Source organism: Lepisosteus oculatus, chromosome 3 (assembly GCF_040954835.1).
Source record: "Lepisosteus oculatus isolate fLepOcu1 chromosome 3, fLepOcu1.hap2, whole genome shotgun sequence".
Classification (NCBI taxonomy): Eukaryota; Metazoa; Chordata; class Actinopteri; order Semionotiformes; family Lepisosteidae; genus Lepisosteus; species Lepisosteus oculatus.
In genome coordinates, this window is record NC_090698.1 from 42724352 (window position 1) to 42736647 (window position 12296).

At 36.8% G+C, this 12296-nt stretch overlaps 1 protein-coding gene across 4 annotated transcripts in view; it reads right to left on the reverse strand.

Moving 5' to 3' along the window:
• pde8b (phosphodiesterase 8B) overlaps positions 1-12296 on the reverse strand; it is a 98742-nt gene that overhangs the window by 25200 nt on the left and 61246 nt on the right. For all 4 annotated transcript variants that reach the window (XM_015364931.2, XM_015364925.2, XM_015364918.2 and 1 more), the window contains 7 exons: positions 11559-11618; positions 10855-10912; positions 6077-6165; positions 3572-3650; positions 2373-2513; positions 1841-1929; positions 278-332 (listed from right to left, as the gene is read on the reverse strand). In XM_015364931.2, coding sequence (XP_015220417.2) covers positions 278-332; positions 1841-1929; positions 2373-2513; positions 3572-3650; positions 6077-6165; positions 10855-10912; positions 11559-11618 — 571 coding nt within the window. The remainder of the gene's footprint in view (positions 1-277; positions 333-1840; positions 1930-2372; positions 2514-3571; positions 3651-6076; positions 6166-10854; positions 10913-11558; positions 11619-12296) is intronic.

A 12296-nucleotide genomic window follows, 5' to 3' on the forward strand; every position in this document is an offset into this window, starting at 1 on the left:
GAATGGCAAACTGGCATTGCAAAGAACGGAAGAAAAGCAAAAATACTAGAGATTTGTTTTTAAAATCTTATACAGACGAAAAGATTTTAAAATTTGACCTATACTGTGGTGTCTTTCTGGTCAGTTTTTTAACTCAAGCCATAAGCCACAGTATACTGCATATAGAGTAGTATAGAATAATTCCTTTTATTGCAGTTAAAATTTTAGCCATACAATTTGTTATTTCAAACTTACAAAATCCTTTTTGATAGACTAACAACAGCACACAACATCTCACCTGTTTATTATTGTCGCTGCAAAGTTTCTTGATTGAAACAAAATGTCTAATTTTCCTGAAAGGGGGAAAAAAAACTTAAGTGATTCTTAGCAAACAGAAAAAAATACAGATCATACAACTTTAGAGAAAGCAAGGAGAAAAAATACATCTGTTAAGTGGTTCAAGCTGATTTTAATTCTATTTCTATTTTAGCATTGTGTTTCTAAATTTGTATCAAGGTATGGAAAGGCACTCACAAGCGCTTTGAATATAATCAAAGAATGTAATAAATATGGTAAACAATTTAGTTGCTCAAATATCAGCAGAGACTAATTAAATAGAAAATAACAAACAGCAAAGACAAAAAAAACTATTACATAATTCTGATTTTTTGAAGGGGTTATATGTTTTGCCTAAGACTTTATCTCGTGCAAAATTCACTGAAGCCCTTAGAAAGAACAGCTGTGAACTTCAGCAGAGTGGCTTATTATTAATAACCAATAGTAGCCAGCTAAATGACAAAACCATGAGAATGCCAATTACAGTATTTAAATGTAACACAACTTTCCGCATGCCACTGAATCCTACCCAGGGAAGTACAGTACAAGCACATAGAAATACTCAGATACAGTATATGACTTCACAATCTATGCTGACTCATCTCCAAGTTTACAACCACAACCACTGTTATGATCTTAAAATCAAGAACAGATGGGCTCGGTATACTTTCACAACACTTTGAAGAAACGAATGAGGCAAACCCTAGCATTAATATTAAACGAATATATTATACCCAGCCAATATGTCATGGCTGACTGAGAACCAGGTGGATGCCTCACGTTGGTGGTGGTGGAGGGGAGTCCCTATTACCTGTAAAGTGCTTTGAGTGGAGTATCCAGAAAAGCAATTATTATTATTATTATTATTATTATTATTATGATGAATTAACCAACCTGGCTTGCCAGTATAATCCTTGTACTTTAAGGGGAGAATGAAGGACTCTGCATGAGCTTTTCCAACATGACAGCTTGTCAGTGCCCCTTGTTAGCAGCCATGCTGCAAGCTCTGCAGTGCCTCAGTAGACACTCAGCACTAATTGAATAAGTGGTACTCTCATACTGAGAAAAACTGTTAGAAACCTCGCAGATATTGTTGTTAAGTGCAAAACCACAGAAATCCAACTAAAGCCCATTCAATGGCATGACTCATCCACTTGTACACCCTTGTTTCACTAACTTTGGCCACTAATGACACAGCCCAGCTGTTAACCAGTTATAGGGCTTACAGGGGCTCATCTTACCCATTAAATGAGTATCTTTATCAGTTTGAGCCATTGAAGACCTGAAGACCCTGGATTAATTATTTTTAGGGAACAATGAGATGTTATTCAATCTTTCTAGCTGTTAAATTCTAGAAATTCACCAGGGTCAATTAATTTACTGTTCTTCCATTGTGACTGAATAGCAACTAATATTTCCTGGAAATTACACATGGTTGCCATCAAAGTTTTCTCGTTGGACAAAAACAGAATTAAATTGCTCGAGCACCTCAATGTAAAGGAAGCAGGGAGAACTGATTGCTTACCCTCCCTGACCAATGACTGGCGTTATTTTTACGTGCTGCTGTATGCTGTCTCCAGTCTTCCTCCTGGCGTAGTAAATACCCTGCCATTCCTAAAGCAAGACAGGGAATCACTGACAGAGTGCACAATTTGGCTTCAATGCCATTGCCCAGAAATTACAAAGCAAACAGCAATTCTATATGAGACCTGACATTTCATTTTAATTAGAACTTGGCTGCACCCACAAAAATGTTTAAATGTTAAAATCTCCAATATATTTCTCTTGTAGAAGAAAAAACTCCAATGTTCATTAGGACAGCCTTATAGTTGCAGACAGAGTTCTGTACTATAGACTTGAAAGATGGATTCAAGTCCCTAATGGGATGTTACTGCTGCATTCTTGAGTATGGTACTTCACTAAGAGTATCCTCGTGTGTAAATTGGTAACTTCTCTGATTATTGTTGTAGACAGGAATTTTTCTTCCACTGACTTAAAGTAACCAGTAAAATGACGATCTTTCTAATTCTTATAGAGACCAGATCTAATTCACTCACCTTTCCTTTCTTGATACACGTATTGATGGTGTCCAAAAGATCAGCTCGGTTTTTGTCACTTTTTGGCAATTCAGTCAGTTCTTTGCCTATGAGCTCTCCCTTATGGTACCCCATCATCTTCTCAAAGGCTGGATTCACATACTTGGAAAAAGATGCAATATAAATAAAAATATTGCACTCTTGCAGAAAAGTCCTGACTAAAGCTTTAATAACTAACAATGTAATTAATAACTGACAAAGAAACCCTTTGTCTTTTAGACATGAATGTAGAGGAAAACTGCGTGTATGTAAACTAACCTGTGAAAGGACAATGTAATTGAATCACAAAAACAGAGCAAAGCATTTTTCAGACAAAATAAGTTTAAATTCACTAGGTTTGTATAAATTAGAATTAAGTGTTTAAAAAACACAATAGATTATATATACAGTCAAATGGTATTTACAAATGTTTGTAAATTGGTATTAAAAAAGAAAATTCATTTTTAACATTAAATATGTTTATCAAATGAGATCAGAACAATATTAAAGCAAACTAAACCAAATCTCAAATATCATTCCATTGTGTGCCATGTGGGTGACACCCATCACAGGGTGAAGCAGGGTTTTTCAGGGCAGGCCCTACATACAGTATAGATAATTAGTTTTATTAGGGACCAATTCATCTAGCATACTGGCACAGAAACAGCCCAAAAGGAACATGTGAACACAATTGGTATGTAATTGTGGTCTGGGTCACCTGCTTGATTATTTCTCACTATTTATTTTTGTGGTGTTTGACTGGGTTTATGCTATGTCATTTAGATTTGGCACTGGAGAGTTATAGGTGGTTGCTGTCAGGTGGATTGGACTTGTAAGATAACCAGTTAGACAGTGATGACTTACATATATTTACCTATAACAGGAGCCCTGTGAGGGTGGAGATCTGTTGCAGGGAGCTATTCAATAAGATTAAAGGGACTCCGAGAGATCTGGGCCAACCAGTGCCAAATCAGCATAGAGCTCAGGACTCTTCCAAGAGTATTTCCAAGTACATCAAAACTATTTTTGCTCAAAGCTGACTTGGAGTTACAAATACTGGAACATTTTGATTTGGTACAATAATTTCTGAAATGTATATTTTTTAGGTTTAAAAAAGAGCTTCTGTACCTTTAAGAGAGTATTCTGTAATGTGTGCACTGTTCACCATCCTTTCATCCTACCTGTATGACATGGTCTTCACTGGTTATTTCTACTGCCTCTTGACAGTGCTCCAATGCAGTGAAGACTGAATTACAGGCTCTACAGGGTACAGCAGCAGAAATAAATATTCACGTCTGATGTCATTCACTATCAACCAAAAAAGATTTACTGCAAAATGCTGGCTGCAATCAATGAGAAACAATTTGAATTTAAACAGGCAAAGGTTCATTCCATGCTGAAAGCTATGGAGTGAACGTTTACCTGTTCCTTTGCTGCCCACGCATTTTGATCCAGCTCCATACCGGACTTAAATTTAACCATATGACTGTTGCCAACTAAGCGTATATACATCCATCCATTTTCTAATTTTATCCAATACAGGGTTCTGAGGGAACTGGAGTCCATCCCGGCTATATGGGTGCAAGGTAGGGCACACCCTGGACGGGATGCCAGTCCATCGCAGGGCACACACAGACACACACACTCACAACAGGGTCAATTTTCCTGTAAGCCAAATAACGTACCAGTATGTCTTTAGACTTTAAGAGGAAACCAGTGCACCAGGCGAAAACCCACATGAACACAAGGAGAACTTACAAACTCTACGCAAATAGCACCCCAGGAATTGAACCCAGGGCCCCAGTACTGTGAGGAAGCAATGCTAGCCACTGCCCCACTGTGCTGTCCGGCATATATACAGTATTTGGGAAAAACTAGACTTCTTAATCTACATTAAACTCTTTTCCAGCATGTACTGTATTACCGTTCTCAAGGGGAAATACTTTGACACCTTCTATATTTCAAACTTATCCAGATGGCATTTTTGAAACCAGGGTTACCATTTTGGAAGATTTTTCCATTTTTCTATTTCCATTTTTAATTGGGGAGCAAAAAGAGAGGCTTTGGTTATGATCAAGTGGCCTGGTCAAAGCCAGCAGAGCAGGTTCCTGCCACACTCCAGCTGTGCGGGTTCCTCTCAGTGCTGGCAGTGACAGCTGCACCTCTGTTTACGGACACTGCTCCGTTACCCTGAGCTGGCGGAACGCTGCTGAACCATTCCTTAGTGTTGCAAGGAACGTGTCGGCAGCGAACTGTTTCCTTATGTGCTTATAGAGGATTAACATCTGCAGATGATTCAGAAATTCTTTTTAAACAGCCCGATAACTCTGTTTACATCGGGATACTTAGACAAAGAGAAGGCAGGATCTAAAAATCAAACTGTGTGGGAAAGGTGGAGACAGTTCTGAAACAAGTTCAAGAAATAGAACGTGGATATCTTCTTTAAAAGTTTTATATTCTCTCATAGATATTTGTTAGTACTCTACCAAAATGTAATTGCATTACTTACTATATAAGATTTTAATATGTCAGACACAAGTGTAGCCCATGCAATAACGTTAAATTTAAAATGCTCACTTTGAAGCATGCAGAAAATTATCTGAACTGTAATTATAATATGCAGAATGCATTTGATCTGTTTGCTTTATATGAGTAATCTGTGTGCTACGCACAGAAAATATGTCACATTTACAGTTATTCCATAACAGCAAGGCTAAAAACAACCACTTCAAAGAAAAAGCTCTCTGAATCTTCCTGGAATGGCTAGTGGTCCAACATGTATGAGCCAAATTAATTAAGCATAGTTTTTTTTTCCTTTGAAAAATGCATTAAAGCTTAAGTCTGAGTAATAGAAGCAGTGGTGAATTTAAACTATTTAAAAAATATTATCACACAAAACCATTATTGCAGAAAAAATCACACTTCTTGTTTTGTTCTTTTCACAGGCAGCTTTCAGTCCACTAAAACAAGAACAGATCCAGTGTGTGACTGAGTCATTTCAACAAATGTTTGCCTTTTAAATGCAGACACCTCCTAGAACCTCTTTGTACACATCATAGCCTTTCGACGGCTGCCACATCAATATTAGGATCTACAGTACATAAAATAATTGTAATTTTTATAATCCTCCCTTTTCCTTTTCAAATACAGTATCTTTTTCAAGCACTCTAAATATTATATGACATTTGCCATGGAATTAGGGCCTTGTTACTTACAATTTAATAACAAAATCTTTTTTTTTTTTCATTTTGGATGTGCATAGAAGCCTCCATTTTTTCACTAAGTCTAAAAAACAGAGAAATGGTTCTAAACACAAAAAGGGAAAACGAGAAGTCGTGGGACAGGTCTATCACATGTAGTGTTATGAGTAGTTAAAGACTAATTAAATAATTACCCTCACAATGGGTGGAGTTACTGTTTTAGGTGCCCATGACTATCATTAGGCAGGCAGGGCATTGATTCCTCATTGGAAAGGTAGGTGTTCTTCTTATTGGGGGTGAGGAACAAGCTGCCTAGTCATTTTGTTGAATCCGACACCCAGCATTCTAAGAAAGGGCTGGATGAGATCCTCATATTAGCTACTACTCATTACTCTTCATTACTTTTCTTATGTTCCTAAGGATGCAGGTTTCTAAGGGAAAATAAGGAAAGAAGGAAAAGCACCAGGATGTAAGAAAGGGACATACCTTAGCTTGAAAAGAGACCGCACCTCTCCGTGTTCTATCTGGATGAGCTCATTGTAGCACGCTGTTACACTGCTATTTTCAACATATCTCTGTAAGTAAGCAAATTCAGTAAAGTCAGTAATTTGTTGCAGATGTTATTCAGTACCACTACTTCAGGAAGTCATGAACCTTAATGTGTTCATAAAAAGACATTAGTTTCAGGAAAAATCATTTTCATACCCATGGAATATTTTAGTTCTTCAAATCTCATTCATCAGACAATGACTGATAAATAAATTTATAAATAAATAAGTAAATAAGACCTTGGTTATATATAACTACAATTAACAAGCTGCAAAGTAACAATAAGAGCAGCAGAGAATTCATCTGCATGATCAAACAACAGAAGTTTAATGACGCACAATGTACCCCATGTTTAAGATACATACTGCAGATAAATACTGCGGTATAGCTGTATATAGTACCATTTGCTGACGTCACTACAGTGTGTATAAATTAGATTTCTTCTGGCCGTCAGATTTACAATGCAATATTGTTAGTTTTGCAAAACACTTCAGAGATCTTTCATCACAAGTCATACATATGCATTTAACTGCCATAAATAACTATCAGCAAATACATATTCAGCAGTCTGTGCTATCCTTTCTTAACCATGACATGATCACTGTTCCCAGGGAGTTATTTTGTACTATACATGACTGTGAACTTTATTAGTCACAGAGCACACATAATTCTATTTTAGTGTGACTCAGAAAATGTACATTATGGGAAGAATGAGGAAAGAGTCTTTGGATCACATCAAGCAGTATTAATAGACTATTCTTATTTAACCTAATAGTTGAGATATGTAATGTCATATATTGTTTATATTTCCACCTCTCAACATAGTTCATATCCACCACAATGTATTTTTTACATAGCTAGGTAGTGGAAAGCAAAAAATGAAGCAGGCAAGCACTACACACATTATGTAATGCTAATATTAAGTCCTGTGAGTGACACAGGTCAAAGGCTTCAGTGAGTTATTGCTTCAGAGACTCTGCAAAATGCATTCAAACTACATCCTGAATGAAAAGGCCTTGGCTGGCTGCAGTTTGAGATGGGATAGGTAGATTGAGTGATGCCGCAGAAATATCTGGCAATAAAAATTGTGGCGGATCCACAATTCTTTAGTAATGACCATTGCACAAAGGAACACAGCCCCTCTATTTCAGCTTGCATTCATGTTGCATGCATGTCCAATCTGTGATGCTTATGTTGATCCATTTATGGTTCAGTAGACCTCGTATTGCAGGCATGGATGAGTTTCTCCACAGAGCTTGGACTGATCAGTAAGGTGCTTGCCCTGTGCCTAACAAAAGCAATCCATCAGCAAGAGTGATCTTCTTGATGTGTTCAATAGTTGTATCATTCACTAATGTACTTGCTTTACCAAACTTTGGAGCATCATCAAAGCTACTTTATTTCTCTTTAAGCCTCTTAATACACTTGACTGGGCTATATGCTCATCCCGTTACATTCAACTGGCTTTCCTGAATGTTCACAGTGTTAAACGCCCCCTTTGCAAGGAAATGTAATCACTGTTCAAACCACTTTCCATGAATACCATTTGGACTAGGATGTCAACTGAAAAAAAAATACAATTTCTCATTTGCTGGTCAGAAACAACCTGCAAAAACAAATTTATTTTGATACAACAGTTTCCAAATACCCACCAGAAATACCAGAAAAAGAAATCAAAAACTTAATATGCTGATAATGCAAGTGTTTATCACATCTGCTATAGTAAACCAAATTTAGTAAATGAGAACAAAATAACTGACATGTAATACAATGAGGTGAATGTCTTCTGTAGGAAATAATAGACAGAAGAAATCAGCTTGTGTCTGTAATGTCCCTTAGTCCTTACATAGACAGACAGTGAATTTCAAGGAAATATTCAACCATAAAGACCAGGGAATCTACTAAATATCTGGGATAAATAATAAGAAAAAATATGTTGAAGTTTGTGCAAATTATGTTGAAGTAATTGTGTAAATATAACAATAATTGCTTACACTTATATAGCACTTTTCTAGACACTCCACTCAAAGTGCTTTACAGGTAATGGGGTCTCCCCTCCACCACCACCAATGTGCAGCATCCACCTGGATGATGCGACGGCAGCCATAGTGCCCCAGAACGCTCACCACTCATCAGCTATCAGTGGGGAGGAGAGCAGAGTAATGAAGCCAATTCATAGATGAGGATTATTAGGAGGCCATGATTGGTAATGGCCAATGGGAAATTTGTCCAGGACGCCAGGGTTATACCCCTACTCTTTACAAGAAATGCCCTAAGCCATTTAATGACCACTGAGAGTCAGGACCTCAGTTTTACATCTCATCCGAAATACAGCACCTGTTTACAGTATAGTGTCCCCGTCACTACACTGGGGCATTAGGACCCACATGGACCACAGGGTGAGCACCCCTTGCTGGCTCCACTAACAGCAGGAACCTTAGTTTTTCCCAGGAGGTACTGACCAGGCTCACACCTGCTTAGCTTTAGTGGGTTGCCAGTTGTGAGATGCAGAGCAATATGGCTGCTGGCTGTATATAAGATCTGATTTCTGATGTCTTCTGTAGACATCAGATGTGCAGCGACCCTGCAGGCCTCATCTTCCTGATTCTTATATGTCACACAACCAATTGTCTTCCTTCAATTCCTCAGGTGATGGAGGATGGCAGGTCTTTCTACACGGCTACCTTCCGCCATCTTGTCTGAACCTACTGATCTCTCCCAGTATGTATGTTTTTGTTTCATATATGGTGTACAGTGATTTAAATATCAAATATAATGTAAATATCAAATGTAATTCATTGTTAATATAATATACTGTATGATAGCTGGAACCAAGTGATAATCCTTAGCATATGCTGAATTTATGAACAACTGATTATTGAATTATAAATAACTGAAATAAAGCTTAAAATAATTACAGTAAAAAGTCATGACAAACATTTTTACTGTTTTTTTTTTTTTTGCAGCTCCCTCACTGTAAAAATCATTTTTTCTTTCCCTTGGTGGCCTAAACATTCCACCCATTTAAAACTCCAGAAATTTAATACAAGAACCGGCTGAAATGAAATACCCTAGTTTACCCGTTGTTCATTCACTATCTATTAACCTTGCATCCTAGGGCTCAGCTGTTCACATGCTTATGTCTTTTGAAGTACCATTACTAGCATTTCAATTGGCTTTCAATATTTAATAGTTTTGTAACTATAGTGCAATCAACTGTTAACCTGTGGAAATTCCCTGATCCACAGGCTTTCCAGAACTGTTGCCTGCTTTATCTAAAGAATGTACCAGCACAATGTGACCTTGTATAATTCCATGTTATTGTACATAAATCTTATGATTAGCTCTGATGTTTGTTTTTTTATTCAAGGCCACTAATTTTACCAGTCCACTCTTAAGAGTGCAAGCTATTGCATCAAAATTATTATTCTATTGCTCTCTAGGCTAACTTGTTTTCTGTGTCATACAAATAGTTATGTGAAACAGCTTTATGATTTTCTTCTGCTGCAGCCTTTTGCGAAATCCTGCACACTGGGTTTATTTCTAACATCAAAAGCAAAAAGATATATTGTCATCATCCTGTCAAGAAAACTAACAATCTCACTTCCTGTTTCCAGCTTGCAAACTCTCACAAAACATGGAAGAGTCATTTAATAAAAAGCACAAAGAGCCTATCTGTGAAAAGAAAAGAGAAGTTGGATGATCATCTAATAAATCTGAAATGTAAACTCAACTGGGTCTCTGTGAAAATGAAAGTATTCAATTAAATGTGCTGGATTAAACAGTCTATTCTTGAATTAAGACATAGTATTATTACTGCACACAGATACATAATGTAATACATATCAAAATGTACAAATACATATGATAAAATACATGGTTTACATCAAAATCTTTGTCACCTCCATGAACCCAGTGACTGATAGCAGCTGTTTAGTTTAACAAAGGATTCGTCCCTCTACGAAAACACATCACCAAACACTGTAAAAGATTTGCACTTTGTCATTTGTGGGAGGCCTGAAGATTTGATTTAATCTATGTCCTTCAAGGTGAATTCCCACTGTGTTTTTTAGTGGTTTTTTTTCAACTTACTGAGAATATCATAAGGGGAGCTTATAAATATGTCCTCAGAAAAGTGTTATTTTCACTGGCTCTCTAGGGGCTTAACCAACAAAATCACTTGCTTGGCTGTATGATTTCTATGATTGAAACGCCACTAGTTCAAGCCTGGTCATGCCAATATCTGACTGTGACTAAGATGGGCTAGGATTAAATTAGCCAGGGTACTAGCTTCATGACAAAAGCAACTCTTGTTATTTGCAGGCATGATGGAACATCAGCATGACAAAGAGCTGCTACAATGTGTCCTGACAAACTGTCCTGACAATGCTGTAATGCAGTTTGAATTGTGCCAATTGATGAATGGGTGATGAATAGGTCTACGGGCTAGTGTGTTGGAGCTACATTTCTTCCTCTCTCATCCTCACCTGATCAGATACAGGAATATTTGCAACAGAGACAAGCCCAAATGATAATTAGTATTAAAAACATAGAAAAAAGTGTTATGCTCAAGAACATATTTTCAACAGTTAAAAATATAAATCTGAAAGTCACTCTCAAACAGAATCCTCTTTGGAGAACAGGTTGCATACTATATCTAACAATTCCAAACTATCACAAAGCAGTTGAGGGATTTCTTGATTGTACACACATACCCTGTTGAATCCAGCATTGAGGAGAGGTAGAACAGATGACTCTTCCTGATCTTGTTGCCTAAATGGAAAAGAGTAAAGTACACAAATGTATATACAGTATGTATATGCTTTGATTGCATTGTCCAAACAGAAAAATAGTTCTGAAAACATATTTACAGAAAATGCTTGCATATAATGTTAATATACTAACACTATTCAACATTTTTTTAACAGTTGCACTGGGAAAATGAATGGAACCCTATAGCAATAAGAATCCTGTTCCTTCAAACACTCTTCAAATGCTATCTTTGTATTCTCGTGACCTCTGTAAAAACTGTATTGGTTCTGTGGTCACAGAAAGGTGAAGATTAAGGTTGTGGGATCTGGTATGGCTTGACGTAGTGAGAGAACAAGCGCAATTCCCAAAACAGAATAAAACTGTGCAGAGTACATGCAAATTCTAAATGATTCAAAAATAATAAGAACCAAATGGTGAATCTCGGTACAAATGACAGAAACATGTAAGACTTTGTTAGCTTAAATATTCCCAATGACATCCTTAGATCACTTACAGTAGATAACTGCAATCAAATGGGCCAAAAGGCCTTCTCTCATTAGTAATCTTTCTTGTGCTCTTACTGTATGTTCTTCTATTTGTAAACAAAAAAGAACGAAGGAGTAAAAGAGTATGAGCTAAGAAGCTACCATTTGAAAGTTACACCTACGTCTGTGGCACCACAGCCAAGATGACAGTGTGTTCGGCAGGCTTGGTAGCACGGACAGATCTGGAAAGAAACCAATAAGCAAAAAACATTCAAAAAAGGAGAGTGAAGTGATTTAGAGGAGACTAAAAATACAAAAAGCCTGCATTCCTAAGGACAAGAGCGAGTAATACACCTCTGTGTATTCTGCTTACATTACTGAAGTGGTTGTAAGGGACTGATGTACAGTACAATTATCTTTAGATGTGAAATTGTGCAATAGTCAGAGTTTGGATACCTACTGCACCTGTAAGTGAAATATTTTTCAAATAAAAATAACACGGGGTGGTTCATGCCTCCATTTAACAAATATTTCATATGCACAGCAAATTAAAAAAAAGTGATCTACAATCAAAATGTATTAAAAAAACAAGTGTACTTTGAACTTTGCAGACAACACAAGTCTTCAAGTCATGTAAAGAAGAGCTCTTGATTTAAAACCTGCTTTCAATATCAAAATCTGCCATATTGAAGACAATTAACTAAGAAATAAGGAGAGTCAATCATCTAAATTTACTTTCTTTAGACAATATTTTACTGTGTAACATATTTGGCTAAAACATTTCTCTTGTGGATGAAACTTCTGTTTTTCTGCTTTTAATCAAATATAACAGTACTAAACATTTAGAGTGATACACAATAGTAAAAGCAATGAAGAAAGTACAGAGATGTGGTCATGTGTGATACAACCCATGAGTTACA